This window comes from Dipteris shenzhenensis, chromosome 11 (genome assembly GCF_047967505.1).
Source record: "Dipteris shenzhenensis isolate YYH24624 ecotype China chromosome 11, Dip_SZ_1.0, whole genome shotgun sequence".
In the NCBI taxonomy this organism is placed as follows: Eukaryota; Viridiplantae; Streptophyta; class Polypodiopsida; order Gleicheniales; family Dipteridaceae; genus Dipteris; species Dipteris shenzhenensis.
Window position 1 is genome coordinate 2905761 of NC_141606.1, and position 24327 is coordinate 2930087.

Consider the following 24327-nt stretch of genomic DNA (forward strand, 5'->3'; position numbering starts at 1 on the left):
GCATAGATCGATACAAAGCCCGTCTTGTTGCAAAAGGGTATGCCCAACAACAAGGCATTGACTTTGAGGAGACATTTGCTCCCACATCCAGAATTACTACCATTCGATGTGTCATTGCCCTTGCAGCCCATCATCATTGGCAAGTGCACCAACTTGACATCAAGACCGCTTTTCTTCATGGGGATCTGCAGGAAGAAGTCTATGTCACACAACCTCCTGGCTTTGAGGTTGTTAATTCTGAAAATAAGGTATGCCGGCTTAGAAAAGCCCTTTATGGTTTGAAGCAGGCACCTAGGGCATGGTATGCCAAAATTCATGCACACTTACTATCCCTTGGTTTTCACAATAGCCCCACAGAACCCACTCTTTATGTCCGTGGGAGTGGATCTGATTTTTTAGTGCTGATTTTATATGTGGATGATATGCTTATCACAGGCCCAGATACTCAGCAAATTGCAGCTTTCAAGGCTGATCTGCAGCAAATTTTTGACAGGTCAGACATGGGACGGCTCCATTATTATTTGGGCATTCAGTTTGCTCATGTTGAGGGGGGTATCATGATGTCTCAGCCCAAGTATATTGGACAGCTCCTTGATCGTTTTCAGTTTGAGGATTGCAAGCCAATCTCTACTCCAGTGGACCCTGGCTTCAAATTCTCAGCTCATGGTGGGAGCCCACCATGTGATATCACTCTTTATCAGCAGGCTGTTGGATGCCTTATTTATTTATGTCACACCAGACCTGACTTGCAGTATGCAGTATCTCAGCTCAGCAGATTCATGCACATGCCCAGTTCACAGCATTGGCAGGCAGTGAAGAGAGTCTTCAGATATCTTGGAGGCACTCATGATTTAGCCCTCTTCTATGGTGATCAGGGTTCACTTACCATGCATGCTTACACGGATAGTGATTGGGCAGGATGTTCCGACACCAGAGTGTCACATACTGGCAATTGTTTTTTCATGTATCTCTTGGCTCAGCAAGAAGCAACCAACAGTTGCCACGTCTAGTTGTGAGGCTGAGTACAAAGCAGCTTTCACCGCTACAGTAGAGTGTGTTTGGCTTCGACAGTTACTTACAGATCTTGGTATTTGCCAAACATCCTCCACTATTGTCTACACTGACAGCCAGAGTGCTTTGGCCATTGCGCATAACCCAGTGTTTCATGCGCGTACCAAGCATATTGAAGTTCACTATCATTATGTTCGAGAGCGGTTGTCAGCAGGAGACATAGAGTTGTCCTATCTTCCCACAGAGGACAACATCGCAGATATGTTTACAAAGGCACTTCCTCTTCCTCGTCCCAAGTTCGCAAGTCTTCTGACATGCTTTACACTTGGTTCCCTTTGTTACATGATCTGACATTCCTTGTACATTCATAGGTGGCTATATCCTTTTGGATGAACATGTGCCACCATGACCAGAAACTACCAAGTATTCTGAGACGTTTCCAGAGTACTTCAGTCCATCCCATGGAGGGGGGTTTGTAGGCCATCTTCAAGTGGTTCTAGTGATGCCCTATAGGCCATGGTATGTGCCTTGTAGGCATAAGTGTAGGCACTTATAGTGCTAGTGCCTTTTAGGTCACATAGGACACTTAGTCCTATGTGACACCTAGGACACTTAGTCCTAGGTCTAGGTACAAGTACTTTGTACTTGTGTGTTATCTTTTATCTAAGTTTTGACGTGACTGCTGTATCGACTCGTCTTGTACCTGCACTCTCTCTCTCTCTCTTCGTTTCGTACCTTCACCTTAGCCTTGAAAGAAAGGTACAGTGGAAGCTCACTCAAGTACACAACTTCTCCATATCCATCTTGACATGAGATCTACTCAAATCTTGTTTCTAACACGAGTGCCTTCATCCACAACGTTTACTCACCCCAATGTAACCTTTTTGCCATACTGAAGCGATCCTTTTCCAAGACTCCACTTCGTTTCACGCAATGTAACCACAAAACGCGTTACGTGTGGAAACGTTTCGCTGAAACGGGCGAAACGCCAGTGCATTGGGCGAAACGCTCTGGTGCCAACGTGTTACTATTTTTGACTCTTTTGAGTGTGCTCAATGTGTATGTGTGTATCTGAGAGCTCTTTTCACACAGAGAGAGAGAAAGAGAGAGAGAGAGAGAGAATCTGGAGATAATTATTTATGTTTGATATATAATTAATATAAAATACACTTTTTAAACCCGTTTCTAGACAAAACGCCTGGCAAAACCCAGAAACGTTTCGCGAAACACGTTTCTAGAAACGTTTCTTGTGACACTGGTTTCATGTTTATGTAAACAGCAGGACTGTAATACCCATAAGGATGTCTAACAAGACAAAAGCATACCGGCAGTGGATGTAGCAAGAACTCCATTTATAGCACCTGCCAAATCCAAGCAATGGATGTCTCTTCTAGCAAGTCCAGACCATGATAGTAAGAATTCAATACTTCAACCATGAACAAACTCCATGTTCCTTTATCTTGTGCTTAATCCAAAACACTCAGAGACTGTGTCTAAGAAGTTTCCCTCTCAATTCAATAATCGTTTAATTGAATCCTCACTCCAGAACAGCGTGTCTAATTGAGAGTGTCACCCAAGTGACATGGTCATGTCACCTTAGTGATCATCAAATTCTATGTTTTCAACTAGGGGTAACCTGAAGAATTTCTCGAGCAGTGGGTAATCCATCCTCACATTGTTCTAGTTGTCATAACCTAAGCGATACAGTTGGTGAAATCAATGGAAGATTACCCAAATACATGGCTAACCCATACTTGGCTACATTTCCCACATCCCATACCATGGGAATCCATCCATCCACGTGTTCAGCCAAAATGTGATTACTAGGGGTTATCCAAGTACTTGAATGAACTAGACTTTGATTAACAAATAAAGAAACAAACAATCACTTCTTAAACTCAGCACAAAATACAAAGTACCTTTAAAATTTTCCAAGCAAATAAATACGTTCTAATTAAAAAAAGTTAAAACTTTTACTTAGAAAACTAACAACATATTTGAAAATGAATTCATAAGGAGACATAATATGTAGCAAGCAATTTAATGGACAGCAAAAGTAATCATAATTTATATTAGTTGCCAAAATTAGATGCTTTTCTTTTTTCTCCATCCAATTAACAACGTACTGGGACAATATGTATACAGACTTACTGAAAATTACTGACATTTTGGTTTGGGTTTCCCTCCATGTTCAACCATCAGGTTAATTCAGCCATCCAGGAATAGAAGGTAAAAATATTAGAACTTCTCTTCTATTCAAATCGGAGAGTTTATGGAGCAATTTGGGTTTTGAATTCCCAAAAAACTACTGCTGGTACTTCAAATGAGCTTCCCTTCATCACCTTCTTCAATCCATGCAGGACTAAAGCTCCTATCAAAAGAATCCCGAACTTGCTAGATTGTTTCACGTTCTAGATATTCCAGGACGTGGACTCATATACCCATGAATTTTATTAAAGGCTTCCTACTCTTGTTAAAGGCTGCAATACCATTTATGTGATAGTTGGTAGTACAAAGCTAGAACACTTTATCGCTTACCAAAACTTAATACTAAGGTTCAATCAACTTATACCTAGATGAATCCAGGAACATTCCCAAACTCATCCTCTAAAAACACAACATAGTGCAGTTTCAATCTCACGAGAGTCACTCATAAGATTGAAAACCATAAACTCCATCACGCATAGCAGGGACTAGCTACTATGACATCCCCACTGACATCATCAGCGCCCAACAGTGGGTGTAGACCATAGTATAAAAGTATGCTCTCACACATACAAATCCACACACCCACACATACTTGAGCATCCATTTATACAAAGTCTTCGTACTGAGTTTCTGTCGGCACTCCGGAGGTGAAGGGCAAACTCAGCCATGACGAAGGCTAGCACTAAGGTTCAATCAACTTGTCTCAATTTATGCAAAGAGCATGTGCTCAAACTTCATAGGTTACCTCACCAAATTCTTACTAACCAGAGTTAGATAATTAAGATATTTTCGGCAATCAAGGAAGTAGTTCTACAAGAACCTACTTTCCTCAACAAAGGAAAAGCTCCCCTCCATGCTGAAGATGTATAAACCACCACATGCCTTAAGGGCAGAGCAATGCCACAAGAATCTGCTTTGCCATTACAAGGAAACCCAACTCTGATGCCTTCCCATCTCTGGTAGTGCCACAGAATCCACTTGGAACGCGACCCTTGGAACGCGACAGATGCTAGCCTTCAATAGGTATGCCTTAAGTTAACGTCACTACTCAAGGCAACTCCCATCACTATCACATCACCAATAGAACCACAAGAAGCCTAAAAAACAGGTTAATACCACAAGGACCTACAGAGTGTCAAAACCTCATGATATAGTTGAGGAAAAGCTAAATCTAGGAGAATTATAGAGTAGCCATTGTGATGGCTCTTGTTTCTTCCTACATTGAGCATTGTAATGCATATGTCTATGAGAGATAGTAGCGACCTATCAAAGCAGCCCAACCCCTCAAGAGCAACCCCAGCCACAAGACAAGGGAAAAACTATGTCTGAACCTGCACAACCCAAGTACGAGTCGAGAGCAGGCCCTGAATCCAAAGGACAACCCAAGCCAACAGAGAGAATCCTCCCTCAAAAGAAGGGGATCTTGGCCAGTATTGTGCTACCTTCGCACTCGCTATTCGGCAATCCCTGAACTTGATGTGTCACATCACAAAAGACTTCACTCCCCTCAAAGTAGCTGAATACAAAGTAAGGCGAATGGTAGAAGAGAATGAGTGGCTGTCTATGGGCCCATTTCTTACCCCTAGCACAGCTGTTGAGAGGATAGATATGTGGCTGGAATAGTACTTGAGACATTACCACCACGACACTCAGTTGCAGGGGATACAATGTTGGGGTAAAGGCACTATGGCCACCCAAGTACAGTTAGTACTTTTATTTGTTAAGTACACTAAGTACGGTGTACTTAGTGTTGTAACCTTATCCTTTCATATAAAAGGTTGACTGTGTGCTAGGGGAGGTACACACATACTTCTTATCCCCACACTCTTGAGTCCATCCTGCTTGTGTGTCGGTGTGCTCTCTCTCTCTCTCTTTTCTCACTCTCTCTCCCACACCACAAGTGGTATAAGAGCCTGCCTACCTTTCTCTCCCATCCGTCCAGCAACAGCGCCAGCAGCAGCATCGATCTGCTGCTTTCAGCAGGGCCGGCAGCATTCAGCGCTGCCAGCGCCATCAGCCATTGAGGCCAGCCGTCGCCAACAGCAACGCTACCAGCGACGCCATAAGTGGCGACGCCAACAGAGGCGACGCCAGCAGCGACGCCACCAGCAACGCCAACAGCAGCGTCGCCACCAACAGCGCCACATAGGCGACGCCTTCAGGGCCCAGCGTCGCCCATACAGGCGACGCCTTCAACGGGTCACCAATTCGTGGCATAGGTGACGCCACCAGCGGTCCGACAAGTCGCCACACAGGCGACTCCTCCAATGCACATCCAAGACAGCCCGCCAGGCCTACGAGCTCTCGTCAGAATTTCTTCAACTGCTCCGGCAGTGTTATAGGTACAGGTGCATCCTTCGAGCTCATCGTGAGCATTACTGGTATTGGGGGAAACAGATAACTGTCTATGCCTACTGTGTGAGGAAATCCTCAACATTGAATTGCAGAATCAAGGGGCTTTTGTAGCCAGTGCCAAGTATTGGCTTGTATACGCACGCATTGCATTTATCCTCCTATTTGGAGTTGATTCTTGCAAGATTCGTATGCATTTGTTGATCCACGGGACAGTAGAAGCTACATTGAGTACTACATTGTAGACTTGAGCACTGAATGTGCCAGTCAAATTGGGGGTTTTGCAATTGGATGCATATCAGTGCTGGGGGAAGCAATTTAAATGCCTTACAGTGGTCAGTGAAGCAGTAAATGCACTCAAAATTCTGAGAATTTTGCCTCCAGTCAAGGGGCTTTTGCCTAAATCCTACTCTAAACTGTGTTATACAGTTTTAATGGTATCTTGAAGCTTGAAGTTGACAGGTTTGAACAGTCAAACAGCCATTTACTGATTCTGTACTTTCTGGTACAGTCAGGTACTGTTCTATGTCAACTGTGGGGCTGATTACAGTCATTGTACAGAAGTACAGAGTGCAAAATACACTGCTGTTTTTCACTGTAATTGCAGGGCAGATGCTGCTTTAATATCAGAGTATTGCTGATTGTACAACAGTGCATTTAATGATGCAAACACAGTTGCTGTTCGGATACTGCAGCAAGCAGTAAACAGTTATAATTTTCTGTTTAATTGGGAGAAATATTTGCAGGTGCAGTTCCTGTTGTTCCGCTGCAGGAATTAAATTTTTTGAGCACAGTTCAAGTGCCTGTGTGCACTTGGTTTGCAGGGAGTCAGGCACCCAAGTGTGGGTTATATTTCTTGCTGATTGTAATGGCTTCATCCTCGGAATCTTCTCTTCTCAATATTAAAAAGTTGCAGGGTGCTGCTAACTACCCGATGTGGAAAAAGATGGTCCTGAATGTGCTAATTCTCAGGCAGTTTCATGCTCCTATTATACACAAAGGTGTGAAGCCCACTGGCACACCTGATGATGCTTGGGCACTAGCTGATCTGTCAGCAAAGTCCATAATTGAATTGTCACTCCATGAGAGTGTTGTTTGGAATGTGGATGGTGAAAAAACAGCCTGGGGTGTGTGGAAAAAGCTACAGGACACATATGAGCAGCAAAGTGTAGCCACAAAGATATATTGGTTGCGCAAGTTCTTCAATCTGAAGATGAAGGAAGGGACCTCCATGGATGCACATCTCAATGAGTTTAATTCAATTGTCACTCAACTTGCAAATCAAAAGTATGTGGTGGATGAGGAAATCAAGGGTATGGCGCTCTTGATCTCTCTTCCTGAAAGTTGGGATACATTCACCACAGCTGTAACAAATGCAAACACTTTCATAAGTTTTTCAGATATCACAGGGCTGATTTTGCAAGAAGAGCAGAAGCTGAAAGCTCAAGATGCAGTAAAGCCTAACAATGCCTTAAATGCAAGGGGGAGAAGTCAGCAAAGAGGCAAATCCCAAGAAAGGGGAAAACGGAGGAGCAAGTCCCGCTCCAACAAAGATGTTGAGTGCTACTACTGTGGCAAAAAGGGACATACCAAAAAGCAGTGCTTTAAACTGAAAAATGATAAGAGAGACAAAGCCAAAAACACTGATGCGTCAGATGCAAAGGCAATTGTACCAGTAAGCAATGGCAAGAGCAGTGTGAAGATTGAAGAGCTTCATTCTACACACGGTTATGACAGTGAGGGAGAGGTTCTATTTCTCTCTACTTTGGATGCTCATTCTCTCCATGCAGGAGATTTTGCAGACATGCACTCTTGGATCATTGACTCAGGTGCCTCATTCCATGTTACACCTTACAGAGAATTGCTTGTAAGGTATGCAGCAGGCAGTAATGGAGTCGTTTTTCTAGGGGATAATCATGCATGCAGTATTGTCGGTGTTGGAGATGTCAGGCTTGTATTTGTTGATGGTACTCAGCTTATGCTTCACAATGTCAGGCATGTACCCGAAGTCAAGAAAAATCTGATTTCTATTGGCATGTTGGATGACGAAGGTTTTGTGACCAGCTTTGGTCATGGTTTCTGGAAGGTCACCAAAGGTGCCCTGGTTGTTGCCAGAGGCTCTAAGGTTGACACAATGTATACTCTTTATGCTAAAGTATGTAATCATGCTGATATTCATGCCACCGAGCTGCCGAATATTTCTATGTGGCAGAGCCGGATGGGACATATGAGCATAAGTGGAATGGAGCAATTGGCTCGCCTTGGCTACTTACCGTCTCTTAAATTTTCTGATTTAAAGTTTTGTGAGCACTGCATATATGGTAGACAGTTACAGTGTCCTCATAAAAGGAGATTAGGACATAAAGATGCTCAACTTGAGCTTGTGCATACAGACGTGTGTGAGATGCCTAGTCCTTCACTTGGAGGTGCACGGTACTTTCACATTTATAGATGATTCCACAAGGAAGGTGTGGGTGTATCCTCTTCGATTGAAGAGTGATGTCTTTCCAGTGTTCCAGAAATGGCTTGCTATGGTTGAGAACCAAACAGGCAGAACACTGAAGGCTTTGCGGTCAGATAACGGTGGGGAGTATATGTCTAATGCATTCAATGCCTTTTGTGATGCTAGAGGTATTAAAAGAGAACTCACTGCTCCTTACAGTCCAGCGCAAAACGGCACTGCAGAGCGTATGAATAGAACCATACAGGAAAAGTCCCGCTCTATGATGTCACATGCTGCTTTACCTCATGGATTTTGGGCTGAGGCTGTAAAAACAGCAGTACACCTCATCAATAGGTCACCAAATAAAAGACTAGATGGCAGAGTACCAGAGGAGCTTTGGACAGGAAAACCTCCTTCCTATAAGCACTTGAGGGTCTTTGGCTGCACTGCGTATGTGCATATACGCAGTGCACCAAAGGAGCTTTGGACAGGAAAACCTCCTTCCTATAAGCACTTGAGGGTCTTTGGCTGCACTGCGTATGTGCATATACGCAGAGAAGATCGCAGCAAGCTTGATCCTAAGTCTCTTAAATGCATTTTTCTTGGATATGGTCACAGTGGTGAGATGGGTTACCGCCTATGGGATCCTGTGAATAAAAAGCTAATTCGCAGCAATGATGTCTTATTTGATGAGTCATGTATGTTTAAGGCAGTAGATAAGCCTTCTGATGCTACAGAGGTTGACGTTGATGACTCGAGAGAGGGAAGGAGTCTCACTTGCGGCTTTCTCACATGCACAATGGGGGAATACACACAAAGCCCTGTACAACTCAGGCAGGCTGCAAATCAGCCACAACAGCAGCGTAATCAGCCAATACATGATGCTGCAGCAGGTCCAAATGGACAGCCCGCAGTGGCAGAAGATGTACTACGGGACATGCCACCTTTGGAAGACCTCCCAGGCATAATTCTGCAGCCTGATTTACTGGAACAGCCACCTGTTTTAGGTGAGCAACAAGTTGGACAGCAAGACCAATGGGTCCGAAGGTCCACTCGACAAATGAAACCGCCAGACAGATTTGTTCCAGGAGCAGATTTTATTATGCTTACAAACTGTGGAGAACCTTTCTGTTACAAGGAAGCCGTGCAAATGCATGATAAAAGGCTATGGGAACTAGCCATGAAGTCTGAAATGGACAGTCTCCATAAAAATGGTACTTGGGAATTGGTGCAGTTGCCTAAGGGCATGAAAGTACTGCCATGCAAGTGGGTGTATAGATTGAAAGTCACACTTGGAGCTAAGCCAAGGTATAAAGCCAGGTTGGTTGCCAAGGGCTTTAAGCAGGAGTATGGCGTCGATTTTGATGAGATCTTTTCTCCAGTGGTTAAGATGACCACACTCAGGATTGTACTTGCTTTGGTTGCATGTGAGAATTTGGAATTATGCCAAATGGATGTGAAGACCGCCTTTCTTCACGGAGATCTTCATGAGGAGATCTACATGCAGCAGCCAGAAGGATTTGCAGTCAAGGGGAAGGAGTCACTTGTATGCAAGCTTAAGAAGAGCCTTTACGGGCTGAAACACGCACCAAGGGAATGGTATAAGAAATTTGATACCTTCATGAAATCCCAAGGTTTCAGGAGAAGTGATGACGATCACTGCTTATATACCAAAAGGGCTGCAAATGGCAGCTTAATCATTCTCATTTTGTATGTGGATGACATGCTTATTGCTGGTAAAGCTCGTGAGGAGCTTGATGACCTTAAGAAAAGATTGCATGAGGCCTTTGATATGAAGGACCTTGGTGATGCAAATCACATACTGGGAATGCGGATACGGAGAGACCGGGGACAGCGTTTGTTGTATTTGTCTCAGACCGAATATATTGGCAAAGTATTGCACAGGTTTCATATGGAGGGGGGGAAGACCCTTAGTTCTCCATTGCCTCCATATGTGAAACTCAGTGCAATGGACAGCCCACACTTAGATGATGATAGGGCTGAAATGGCCAAGATTCCGTATGCTTCAGCTTGTGGCAGTCTCATGTATGCCATGGTTGCTACCAGACCTGATATTGCGTTTGCAGTGGGAGTGGTTAGCAGATATATGGCAAATCCAGGCAAGAAGCATTGGAATGCAGTGAAAGGTATCATGAGATACCTGAAGGGCACACAGGAGTTGTGCATATGCTTTGGCAAGCGAGATGCAAAGGTGCATGGTTATGTGGATTCAGATTTTGCTGGTCATCCAGATAACCGGAAGTCTACTACCGGTTATGTTTATACATTCACTGGAGGTGCCGTGTCATGGATGTCAAGGATGCAGTAGTGCATAGCCTTGTCTACCACGGAAGCTGAATATATTGCAGCCACAGAGGCATGCAAGGAGGCCTTATGGTTATCTCGGCTAGTGGGAGACTTGGGCATTACAGGAGATATTCCATTGTTGCATTGTGACAGTCAGAGTGCTATTCAGTTGGCACACAATCCTGTCTTTCATGCAAAGACTAAGCTGATTGATGTGAAGTATCACTTCATCAGGGAGGTAATAGATGATAAGCTGATTCAGCTTGTCAAGATTCACACAGATGATAATCCAGCAGATTTGTTGACAAAAGGCTTGCCTGCAGAGCGGTTTGCACATTGCCGACAGTTGATGGGTATAGGTTGAGCCTCATTTATTTTTACTTGAGGGCATATTGCCTTTAAGTGGGAGGTTGTTGGGGTAAAGGCACTATGGCCACCCAAGTACAGTTAGTACACTTAAGTACAGTTAGTACTTTTATTTGTTAAGTACACTAAGTACGGTGTACTTAGTGTTGTAACCTTATCCTTTCATATAAAAGGTTGACTGTGTGCTAGGGGAGGTACACACATACTTCTTATCCCCACACTCTTGTGTCCATCCTGCTTGTGTGTCGGTGTGCTCTCTCTCTCTCTCTTTTCTCACTCTCTCCCACACCACATACAAAGCTGCATTTGGCTACTTCTTTTGCAATTATACTAGGCACACGGGTATTAGCAGGAGCCACTTGAAGCTATGTATGGCTGCTAAGTTTAAATCACTTCTACAGTACACCCTCTACAACTACCGATGAGGCACTCGAGCAGGGCACAATTTCAGAACAGTGAATGTCCAACAACAAAACGAGTGTGGTTAAATCCCAATACCGTATGCAGGAGAACTTAAGTCTTACACAAGCACAGCAGATACAAGAAAGTGCATTTCTTGAAGGGAAAGTATGTCTTTGTAAGTCCCATTGTGCTTCGTTGAAGAGAATACCTATACCAAGACAGCACACAAGTATCATGGACCATATATGCAAAGGTTCCATGTTTCAGTCTCGAAAAGGGATATTTCTGCTTTGACGGATTTATCTCCTACGGATGGAAGTGGACATACCTCAGAAGAAATTGGTCTAGACCAAGCGCTAATATGATACTACATTCAAATAAAGGGTTCTGCCTTAGCATTCTACTCGGTCAATTAACCTAATCTAAAGTATACCTATTAATTAATCAACCTAATCAAAGCCCCTCTAAGCCTCTACTCTCTGCCTGGCCGCCTCCCTCAGTCTCATCTCCCTTTGCCGCCTCTTGCCTCTCCTCTCCCTTCTCCCTCCCCTCAGAGCCCTTAGCCTCTCCCCTCCACTCAGCACTGGCGGCAACAGCAGAAAGTTCCAGAATTTGGACGTCTTGATTTCCCGCAAACCTTCTTGATTTTCCACGAACCATTGATTTTTGCACCTGGCCATCATCGCAACTCACTTAGATTAATCGCTCCTTTGATTAATTATTTCATTAACCTTATGTTAATTGGTTCATCGTGCTGCCTTTCACTAATTGAAATGCCCATTTTCCAATATCGTGGGCACCTACTGGCAGCCACCTTGCATGGCAGAGCTGTACCCCTATTTCCTGGACTGATGCAGAGCTGTGAGGATTTGCAGGCAGTAGCAGTTCCAGTTTTTTAGAGCTTTCACTTCGGCCCAGAATTGTATCTCAAGATTTGAGGATAGTTTATGAAGTAGGAAGGGTAGTAACGAATGTTTTATTGTAAGAACTTTCTTTGGGTTGGGCTTGATAGTAGGTAGGTCCAGATTGACTACTCACTTGTACAAATTGGATAAACTTGTTTAGTCAAGGCTGCACTAGAGTTGCCATGTGGCACTCTAGTCGATTTATGATTGCAACATAAACAGCATGCTGTGACGTGTCACTTTAAAGTTGGGATAATCAATATACACTGATGGTGTTTCTAACAGAGCCTAAAGACGATAACTGCATTGCATTGTAGACAACATTGATTTTGACTGAAACAAACAAGTCAATGACGCATGTTCTAACAAAACAAACAGTCGTCTCCTACCAGTGCATGTGCAGAACCAGCTACATGGAACACTTGTGCACTGTCTGCATTGTTTGGAACTGAAATCCTACTATTTAGGTTAGACTGCTCTTGTTTCAGTCTTCGGAATACCTGCAGTCAGGGCTGCCTTTGTTTCAAGTTAAAATTCTTTGTCCAGCATAATGTATGTATATGATCTACAGGAGTGCTGCAACTTAATACTATCAAAAATCATTTGCATGCCTGCTGTAAAGGTGTTTTATGCACATGTTTATAAGGATTCAAACATAATGATTCGAAAATGGGAAATATGATGATAGCAAAAAAGATTATTTTGAGCACTACAACACATGTTCCTTATGAAGCCATCTGACATTGGAATTCAGTATTGAGAAAGGCAAATAGCAATGGACAAATGGGGGCGCAAGGCCAGACGTACATCCAGAGCTAGAAAATGGCTTTCATAATATGAGAAAACTAACCTGAGTGATAACAGGAGCTGGTGGTGGAGCTGCAACTGGTGTGCTTATGCCACCCATACCCGGGTCTCTGCCATACATCGAAACTCCATGGTGTTTTTGTGAGTCAAATGCATCCGAAGGTTGATAGTAACTCTCGTGCTGAAAAGAGGGAGCACTGTATTGGGATGCACCACCTAGACCTGGTCCTGCAGAGCTGGGTAGAGAAGTACCAGAGCTTGGACCCCATGAAGTATGGGAGACTGATTGTTGACCTTGTGTTTGAACAGCCCGCTGCATGCAGTGTAGACAAACAAATCAGTCTGTTGAAGCCTGTCATCACACCCATGCCCAACTACATAATCGTTTACCACATTTCCATAAACTCCTTCCGAAAGAGAGAAAACAACTTACATTCAACTCAAATAAAGGCAAGATTGAGCGGTCTACTAAAAATTTCCGTAGATGGGACAGGACCAACTCCATCGCTTTCTGCACCTTCACTCCCTCACCCTGAATTTCCACAACTCTATCATCTTGAAGAGCACAAAGAGGCAATTCCTCTGCAATAACAAAACGTTTGCCATCTTGAGAATGTGTAACATTGCCTCAATTTTTAAAACATTGGCTCTCTAATTGTGCAATGTGCGACGATTTCCCCAAAATTCATAGATTTGCAACAAGCAATACATTAAAATCATTTTATCACACACAAGACTAAAACAAGGGTGTAGCCACTTTCAAGTGTCACGACATCACTATACCTGACGACCTTTACATATACCTAGATGAATTCACGAAAATTCCCAAACTCATCCTCTAAAACACAACATAGTGCAGTTTCAATCTCACGATAGTCACTCATAAGATTGAAAACCATAAACTCCATCATGCATAGCCAGGACTAGCTACTATGACATCCCACTGACGTCATCAGCGCCCAACAGTGGGTGTAGACCGTAGTATAAAAGTATGCTCTCACACATACAAATCCACACCCCCACACGTACTTGAGCATCCTTTTATACAAAGTCTTCGTACTGAGTTTCTGTCGGCACTTCGGAGGTGAAGGGCAAACTCAGCCATGACGAAGGCTAGCACTAAAGGAGAAGGCTAATCAAAAAGTAGTCCAAATCTCTTCATTCAAGCTACAACTGCTTGTGAAGTCTAAACGATTTCATTTTAGTCTCTCCCAAATGAGCATCTAAATCTAAATCTAGCTGATAAGGCAACGCACGATTTAAGATAGAAAGAATTATCGCAATACCAGCAGGCCGCAACTTGCTGCAACTTGGACGAAAACTTCACAAGGTGAAATTTCCATGTCCGCTAATACGGCAGAAGCATATACCTAGATGAATTCAGGAACATTCCCAAACTCATCCTCTAAAAACACAACATAGTGCAGTTTCAATCTCATGATAGTCACTCATAAGATTGAAAACCATAAACTCCATCACGCATAGCAAGGACCAGCTACTATGACATCCCACTGACGCCATCAGCGCCCAACAGTGGGTGTAGACCGTAGTATAAAAGTATGCTCTCACACATACAAAAACACACACCCACACATACTCACGACCTTTACATAGACTATACCTACAAATGCTAACAAGGTTATTACAAGCAAGCTGCACAGATGGGAGTTTCAGCCTCAGCATTTATGGCATTGGCACTTTGAGCATAAGCTTACGCAATTAGTATGCATTCTTCAAATGGCTAGCTGAATCAAGACAGCACAAGAAAAGGTATGATAGCCACCATCAATAGTGTTACGGTTTGGATAAAATAGCGCAAACAAGAAAACAGTAGACAAATGTGCCTGTCAAAACATCGCACATTTAGCAAGACTGTAAGCTAGGGACATAAGAAAGAACAATGCAAAATCCCTAGAGGACTAGTAAATGATGCAAACTTGCCAAGTAGTAGTAATCCTAAAACACATATCTAGGGCAATTGGCAATTCCAACTTTTATTATAAGAAAAAGCAGAACATGTACCACTTAAGATACCCTCCATCAAGGCACCCAAAAACCAAACAATTCTATTGATCACACTGTCTACCAAACACCCATGATATTGACCAAAGAAGGCGGTCATGTTTCCAACAAGAGATTATATATAAAATTATTTGGCTTTCCAGCACATGATTATACTTTGGTGCTCATGGACATCCTTGACACCCCTAACGTACAGGTAGACATATACAAACTGTTAGCCCAAGTCTTCTATGCTTGGTCACCAGCTTAACAATACCACTGGCTTAATCCACAGTGATGTTTGTGATATCATTGAAGCATGTTCTAGGCTCATATCGAGGGCAAACACCTCATCTTCTTTAGGATGCTTCCTGTCACGGGGGCGTGAAATTTTAAGTACTTTAATGTACTACAAGACCGTGACAACTTTGGTTTTAAAAGTCCAAGCATGGGCTTAATAATGTGTAATTAAATGCGGCATGGTGCCTAGCAGCAGTGTGATTGCATCTGGACAGCCAATGGAATTGCACTCGGAAAAGAGAATGCCTTTGGATTGAGCCTATGAGTTAAGTGCACTTATGTGATGGTGTTCTATGCTTGAAAGCCTTGCGAAGGCTCAGTGAATTGGGGCTGCGTGCTCAGTTGCAGGGAAGGTCTCCTAGATGCAACTTGTAATCATTTCACTGTGAAATATAAAGAAATACCGAAAGGGGCGCCACGCTGTTTGGGGCCAATCGGGTGCACTTGTCTATGTCTGTTGAGCAGGGGCATTCTAGCCTCCATCCCTTTTTTAGTGGTTTTGTTTGTGGACAAATGGGTAAATGCCAAATGGAGATCATGCAAGGGTTAATGGTTATGATATATGCTTTGTGAGCTGTAAATAAGTGCTGAAGTGATTAAAGGTTTAGTTCCACTGCCCTCTGAGTGATTAGAGGCCGTTTTCATTGGTTCCATTGCCGGGATACCACACACTCTTTCTCAAGAGGTGGGCCTCGGTAGTTTGGTGGAAGGATATCTTTGCTGCACTTTTTGACAGCTGAATATTACAACCATAAACATGGTGAGTACCTATGAGCAAGAGAGCTCCACAACTCCTCAAAGGAGAAGGCACGAAAGCCTTAATGATCCAGCTAGTGTACAGCTGCAGGGAGCACAACAAATGCCTTTTGAGCAGGCCACACATGAAGCTACAACTGAGCTCAACGGTGATACTAGTTCTAGCAGTGAGTCAAATGATGCTACTATGTTGAATGCACAGCTTACAAGTGCAGTGACTGCTTTGACTCAGCTGGCTCAAAATTTGGCTCAGATTGTGCAAACAAATGCCAAGAAGAAGAAGAAATCAAGAAAGCACAAGCACCGAAAGAGTGAGTACACACATACATCAGCTTCTCATGGCGGACCGCACACTCATGCATCAGTTTCCCATGAGGGAAAGCCACCAAAAATGACTCAAAAAGTGACTTCCAAGAGAGAGGAATCACCCAAAAGAGCACTTGAGAAAGAGGTACAAAAAGTACAGCCAGTGCAACAGTATGAGCAGCCAGCACAAGGCCTTGGTTTGGGTACTTCTACTCCTCAAAATAATAATGTGCAGTCCATAAATGTGGCTCAACTACCTCAGCCATATTTGAGGCAGCAACCTGAATATTTTGGTACAGATTCTATCTTTGATGCTATGTTGATTTCACCGCCAATTGGGCATAGAAAGCAAGCCATGTATGACAATGTGGGAATGCAGCCAGGCATGCAAGCCACAGCATATGCACCCATGCCTAATGTTCAGCCAAGCATGGCTCTCCCTAGTGAAGGGAATGCTGCAAGTATACAGGCATCTTTGGGACAGCCAATATCAAATGTATATAAAGAATTTAAGGATGGTGGTTCTCATGTCAAGTTTGATACATATAATGGAGTACAGGACAGGTACAAAGCCCTCACATTCCTTCAACAGTTTGACGCTGCATTTCTTGGGGGTTTGTTTACAGAAGCATCGAAGATGAGGAAGGTTGCCACATTTTTGAAAGGCAATGCACTTAAGTGGTACACCAACCTTATGCTTCATGGAGATGGACCTACTACTTGGCTGGAATTTAAGCAAGTGTTCTATTTACTTGGCTCACTCCAACTTTTGAAGTTGAAGTACTTTCACACTGGCATGACTTGTCATACAAACTTTGCAAGAATCTTGATGATTACACCAAGAGGTTTTGGGATGTTTTGCTGCCATTGAGCTCTTACAGGCATGTTTCTTTGAAAGAGCAAATAGAGAGGTACTGTTGTGGATTGCCTAGTGAGCTACCTGATTATTGCATCAAAACCAAGGTGGGTTCTATGACTCAATTAATTGAGATTGCAAGGACAGCATATGCATGGATGCAGGAGAAGAATTTGGGCTTTATGGACAGAATGAAAGAAGACAACAAACGGGCTGCCAAACACCAGGGTAAGGACATCAAATCTGAAAATAAAAATTATGGCAAACGACCGTTTCAAAAGGGAGGAAAAGCCCAATTCAAAGCTGGTCAAAGGCGTGGACAGCCTAATAAACAGCCCCATACCAAGTTATCTGATGAAGAGAAAAAGTCACTCATGGAGCAAAACAAATGTTTTATATGCAAAGGAGAGGGACACCACTCTTATGATTGCCCATTCAAGAAAAGAGACAGGTCAGATGATGATAAGAATGGTGATAAACAGGCTGATCGGAAGGGCAAAAAGCCTAAACCTTCCGCAGGACTTCTTCCAGATGTGATTGGGAGTTTGCCACATGCACATGATGAAAAGGAAATGAAAAAGACTGAGATGTGCAGAGCATGGGGAAAAATCAGAAATCAAAATTGTTTGTTTTTCTTTGATTCTGGGGCAAAGGCAAATTTCATAACTCCTGATATGGCAGGAAGGCTTGGCATCAAGCCTGAGGAAATGGGGCCATCCGGCATGTGTGATATGGCCAACCCTGAACTCAACACACCTGTCACTCCTATCATTGGCAAGTTGAGGATGCATATCCAAGGATATCAGGATGCAGAGGACTTCTACATTATGCCTTTGCCAGAGTGTGATGCTTTGCTTGGGATGCCTTGGATGTAGAGGGTGGGGGCTGATGTGCAGATGAGAAACAAGAAGATTTCTTTAACTCATAGAGGCAAAAATCATGTACTTGATGTAAAGTTGAAAGGGGAGTCCATCCCTATAGTTTCAGCTTCTTGTATTTCCAATGTAATAAAGCGTCATATTTCAGCGTACTTGATTTTTGTCAAAGAGGACAGCCAACCAGTTCAGGAAGGCTCTACTCTTTCTACTTTAGATAGAGAAAGGGCTGCTTTTATTTCAGATTTTCAGGATTGTTTCTCAGATGCACTTCATCAAGAATTACCTCCCAAGAGGCCCGAGGATCATCAAATTGATATAATTCCAGGAAGCTCACCACCTAATATACCTCCCTATCGTGTCAGTAAGGCACAACAGGAAGAAATAATGTCACAAGTGAAGGAACTCTTGGAAAAGGAACTAATACAGCCAAGTAATTCTCCTTACTGTTCCCCTGTGTTGCTTGTGCAAAAGAAGGATGGCAGTTGGAGAATGTGTATTGATTATAGGGCTTTGAATAAAGTCACAATTAAGAACCGTTTTCCAATTCCATGCATTGATGATATATTGGATCGGTTGGAAGGTTCCTCAATGTTCAGTCGTATTGACCTTAAAAGTGGATACCATCAGATAAGGATACGGCTTGAAGATGTCTACAAGACTGCCTTCCGCACTTCATTTGGCTTATATGAGTTTCTTGTGATGCCTTTTGGTTTGACTAATGCACCTGCCACTTTCAATAGAATGATGGACAGAATTTTTAGAGCACACAGAAAGTTTGTGGGCACTTTCTTCGATGACATCGTTGTGTTCTCTAAAAATGAGCAGGAGCACAGGGAAACACCTCACTATTGTGTTTCAAGAGTTGAAAAGACACAAGCTATTAATCAACACCAAATAAAGTGAGTTCTTTATGCATGAGATTCATTTTCTCCGTCATATAGTGTCAAAGGATGGAGTCAAGATGGATCCTGCAAAAGTTGAGACCATAAGGAGTTGGCCAATTTTGAAAAATCTGCATGAAGTCAAAAGCTTCCTTGGGTTGTGTTCATACTATCGGAGGTTTATAAAGTACTTGGCAGAAATTGCTTCTCCCTTGCATGCTTTACAAAAGAAAGCTGTACCGTTTCATTGGGGACCAAAGGAAAATGCAGCTTTTGAAGAGCTGAAGCAAAAGTTGTGTTCTGAACCCGTTATTATCTTGCTAGATCTTGCAAAACCCTTTGCTGTAACTTGTGATGCATGTGGAAATAGCATAGGAGGCACTTTGATGCAGGATGGCAGAGTGGTTGCATATGAGAGTAGAGTTCTCAAAGATGCTGAATTGTACTTGCAGACATACGAGAAGGAAATGTTAGCAGTGATACATGATTTGACCACATGGAAACATTACCTTCTTGGAGCTGATTTTTATGTGCAGACAGATCATCAGTCACTTAGATATTTTCTCACGCAGAGAAAATTATCTGAAAAGCACATGAGATGAGCTAACTTCCTCTCAATGTTTCATTTTCAAATTGTACATGTGCCGGGTAACAAAAATGGCGTGGCTGATGCACTTTCCAGGAAACCACAGCCTGAAGCAGTCTCCAAGAAACCTAGTGTTTCAGCAGTGAGCATTGCTTACAACAATGTGTTAGATATGATGAAAGACCAGTATGTTAATGATGCTGATTTTTCAACTATTTATGATCAGCTTTCTGATGGTCAAAGGCATGATCACTATATGTTGAAAGAGGGTTTCATTTTGATGCATGGACGACTCTGTGTCACTGATCAGATGCGACAGAAAGTCATAATGGAAAGTCATGCTCCTCCATATGCAGGACATAGGGGAATTACAGCAACAATTACAGCAGTGGAGCAATACTTTTATTGGCCATCTTTAAGGAAAGATGTCGAAGAATATGTGAGAACATGCATGGTTTGTCAGAAAGTAAAGTTTGACAGGCAGAAGGCACCTGGGTTGTTACACCCTTTGCCAATTCTGGATAGACCATGGCAAAGCATAGCTATGGATTTTGTGTTTGATCTTCCACGTACTCCTACTGGACATGATGGATTGTGGACAATAATTTGCACGTTTAGCAAACAAGCCCACTTTGTGCCAGTAAGAGAGAAAATTACAGCAGATCAAATGGCCAAATTGTTTTTGCAGCATGTCTTCAAGTATCATGGGATGCCTGAATCCATAATCAGTGATAGAGATCCGAGGATGACCAGCCTCTTTTGGAGAGGACTGTTTGAAAATATGGGCACTACGCTGAATTTTTCGTCATCTTTTCACCCTCAGTCTGATGGACAATCGGAGCAGGAAAACTCTACCATCTTGGATATGTTTAAATGCTATGTCTCAGAAAACAAAAGCAAATGGGAGCATTATTTGCCTTTGCTGGAATATGCTTACAATAATACGGTGCACACATCCACAGGTAAAGCACCTTTTGAAATAGTGGAAGGTGCCAAGAAGATACCTCCCATTTTGCATACAAAAGAGAAAATCTTCGAAGCTAATCGTTTTGTGGAAAGCCTTGAACAGCAGGCTTACAAGAAGATCAAATATGCCTTGCAAAGAAGTCAGGACAAGCAAAAAAGAGCAACAGATAAGCACCGCGGGGAATTGGTATTCACAGAAGGTGATTGGGTTTTGCTGCGTTTTCAGAAGGCAAGGCTGAAAAATAAGAAAGGCAAGGAAAGGTTGTACACAAAGCTGAACATGCGTTACTATGGTCCTTTCCAGGTTTATGAAAAGATAAACGAGGTAGCTTACAGGCTGAAGTTGCCTCCGCATTGAAAGATACATAATGCCTTTCATGTGAGCTTATTAAAGCAATATCATGGAGATATTCCCGAGGATTTACCTGATGAGGTGCAACCTGAAGTGGAAGAATAGGATGAACTTCTGGTCCCAGAGCAGATTCTGGCACACAGGGATAGAAAGCTCAAGGGTAAAGTTATCCGTCGCTACTTGGTAAAATTTCAATATTACCCATCACTTGATGCGAAATGGATGGAGGAAGGTGAACTGGCAGATTCACCTGGGATATTGCAGCTTTACCTTGATGCTTTCCAATTAGAGCCGACTGCGGTCCAGGCTTCGACAAGTAGTTCAGCAGAGCGAGTGTCTGGAGCATTACCTGGTGTTCAAGAGGGGGGTAGCACCTCCACGCCCTCGGTATAGACGGTCTCACTGTGATTTCATGAGGTCGCTTGATGACACTGTACGTTTCATCCGAGATACTGAGCTGACAGTATTTCTGCTATGAGACTTCATGATATTGATGCATCTTGACTATGGATAACCGAGGATGACATAGATTTTGAGCAGTGTATATGGATGGATGCATGCCTCTCCTAGCCATATTTTCACTGTCTCTGTATACTATAGCTGCGGCTTTCTTGTATACTCTCTTATGCTATATTTCATGCTCACTCCTGTGTTTTGGGGCAGCAAATTGTGGTTTGCTGTTTCAAGAGAGGGATATGTCACGGGGACGTGAAATTTTAAGTACTTTAATGTACTACAAGACCGTGACAACTTTGGTTTTAAAAGTCCAAGCGTGGGCTTAATAATGCGTAATTAAATGCGGCATGGTGCCTAGCACATAAGCGTAATTAATCCCTAGGCCCAAAGGCATTCCAAGGAATTAAAAGAGTGGTTGTTGGGAAATGATGATGTGGCATTTTTAATGGGCCCCCTAGAGGGCCATGTACCTTCAGTGGCCCCCCTAGAGTTCCAGGTGGCTCTTGTGCCTTCTACATGCTCCTTTGCCATTCCTGGACCTTCCTGGGCCTTCTAAACTTCACAGGTGTGGTTTTCTCTCTCATCTTCTCCCTTTAATGAGATTTTGGATTCGTTTTTCAGCCTCCTTCAGCTGAATTCCGTTTTTCTTCATAACTCCTCACCCGTTTAGATTCCTCGACTTCCGTTTGGCCCGATGGCTTCCCCTCTGCCTCCCCTTCGTAGTGATATGCTTTTCCCTCCGTGCGTTTAGTAGAACGGGCAGGAGCTGAGCACTTCTTTTGCTGGTCGAATTTGCAAAAGTGGCTTTTTCTGGACCTTTTTGCTTCTACCGCCTCCTGGGCCTCTCCTCTTGCAAAGCTACAGCTTTCTGTTGAATTTCGAGTGGTCCCACGCGCTGGTTGACTGGTTTTTCTCAGTTTTGGAGGACTTTCCGGCGATGAAACTTCTCCAAAACCTTCTCAATGCATTCCTCTCTGAAGCACGCTTCTTTTGAGCCCAAGAACTCCCACTTCTTCGCGACAAAAGTGCTTCTTTTCGCATTTTTCAGTGGAATTCTTGCTGGTCGGCTCTTGTAAATGCTCTTTCTTCATGCCTTTGCACTCCTCTTTGGCTGAGAATGCAATTGGGCATTGGCTACTATGTCCTCTTGAGGACTTGGTTCGAGTTTTCAGTACTTGGTGAGTTGTGATTTTGCTACTGCAATTTCTTTTTGCCATAAGCTATTGGTTGGCCTCGTGTGCCGCCCCTTTCTTGGCTCACACTTGCCCAGGCAGTGCTACATGAGTCATTCTTTGGTTGGGTACTTTGCTGATTTTATTTTGGAGCTTTGAAAAGCTTTGTGAATGCCATCTGGAAACCACTCAAAGAGAGTGCAGCTGAGGTGCAGTGTGATTGCATCTGGACAGCCAATGGAATTGCACTCGGAAAAGCGAATGCCTTTGGATTGAGCCTATGAGTTAAGTGCACTTATGTGATGGTGTTCTATGCTTGAAAGCCTTGCGAAGGCTCAGTGAATTGGGGCTGCGTGCTCAGTTGCAGGGAAGGTCTCCTAGATGCAAGTTGTAATCATTTCACTGTGAAATATAAAGAAATACCGAAAGGGGCGCCACGCTGTTTGGGGCCAATCGGGTGCACTTGTCTATGTCTGTTGAGCAGGGGCATTCTAGCCTCCATCCCTTTTTCAGTGGTTTTGTTTGTGAACAAATGGATAAATGCCAAATGGTGATCATGCAATGGTTAATGGTTGTGATATATGCTTTGTGAGCTGTACTGTCCCAAACAGTGATGTTATGAAACCAAGACCAATTGGACACTTGAAAGCACAAGCTGATGACAGTTTCTCTCAGGACCATAGCTTGCTAAAATAATCGAGGTTAGCTAAACGACAGAAACGGAATGTTCCCTAAGATCACGCAACACTCAAGATCTCACCTATAAGCTTGCGCACACAAATATACAAAAGAAGCACTCCACATGCAGCAAAACTGATAAATGTGTACAGTACCAACATTGTACAAAGGTGACCGAATGGGTACACCACACCTACAACTAGATAAACCTCGCACCAAAGGGGACCAGAAGCCCCCACTCAAGCTGTTGTTCCCCCTCCCTCTGTCGCATACCTTGCTAAGGGGATTCAGTGTCTCCTGGTTCCTCCTGCAGGTGACCCCCCTGCATCTCACTGCCATGTGGCAATCCCCCAACCTTATACATCTTGTGATGTCATGCCACTCGGTCCTCTCATTGGCGGCTCACTAGTGGGCATTGACCCTTGTATCCCAAAACTTGTCTCAATGACCCCTTGTGTGCCTGTATCCACTCATCCAAAGAGCGAGCCATCAGCTCTAGCATGAGGTCCCTCAAGAAAAAGTCCAAGGCATCCTCAAGCATGGGTCTAAGCACCCATACCTCTTTGCTTCCCAACATATTGCTCCACAACACGAACATGCGCAGCACGTGTATAAAAATCCACACTCACTTTTTTGGTGGGGACGTCTAGTAAGCTTTTGGTAACGAAGGGAGAAAATGAAATTCACAACTTCAACACAACAGTTGTTGGCATGATGCCACAAGAGGTAGCTTGCGAACTTCCACCGAGAAGTGAAAGGTGATAAAGACAGAAGACGACTGCCAAGGAATTGGTAACAGGCTAATGAAAAAGACATGATGCAATTGGAATGACCATGAGGCTGCTTTGCTTGCGTCTCAATTGTAATGAAGAAATTTGTGGAGATAGGGATAGCGTGTAGGCTGAAAAACGGTGCACGTAGAGGAAGGTCACTAATGCCTCGAATAAAAGGTGACATTGTGAAAGGCTATGAGGAAGAGGATAACAAGATGTAGGAGAGGTGTTGTAAATTGATGCAAATTGAGAGAAAGGTGAGGTGAGATCAATGAAGAAGAGGACCGATAGAACAAAGCTGACACAGGCAATTGAGGGAACAATGTTGTTAGGATGGTACCCGGCATATAGATGGCGGCTTTGATAACTGGAGGTGGTTGACAAGAAATCTTCAAGATCCATGTAGGAAGGTTGAGGGAAATAGAATCCCCTGAGAGAATCATGGGAAACAAAAAGAATATGCCTCGTGGACAATTGATGGGAGCATTACAGGTTGAAACAGAAAATACAGATAGGCTATTTTGTGTGTGTTGAGGCTTGATTTTGGAGGGTACTTCTAGGGGTT

At 43.3% G+C, this 24327-nt stretch overlaps 1 protein-coding gene across 2 annotated transcripts in view; it reads right to left on the bottom strand.

Annotated features, from left to right (window-relative positions):
* LOC147896484 (flowering locus K homology domain-like) overlaps positions 1 to 24327 on the bottom strand; it is a 76326-nt gene that overhangs the window by 16930 nt on the left and 35069 nt on the right. For both annotated transcript variants that reach the window (XM_087381366.1, XM_087381365.1), the window contains exons 4-5: positions 13235 to 13383; positions 12845 to 13114 (exon numbers count right to left, since the gene is read on the bottom strand). In XM_087381366.1, the coding sequence (XP_087237492.1) occupies positions 12845 to 13114; positions 13235 to 13383 (419 nt within the window). The remainder of the gene's footprint in view (positions 1 to 12844; positions 13115 to 13234; positions 13384 to 24327) is intronic.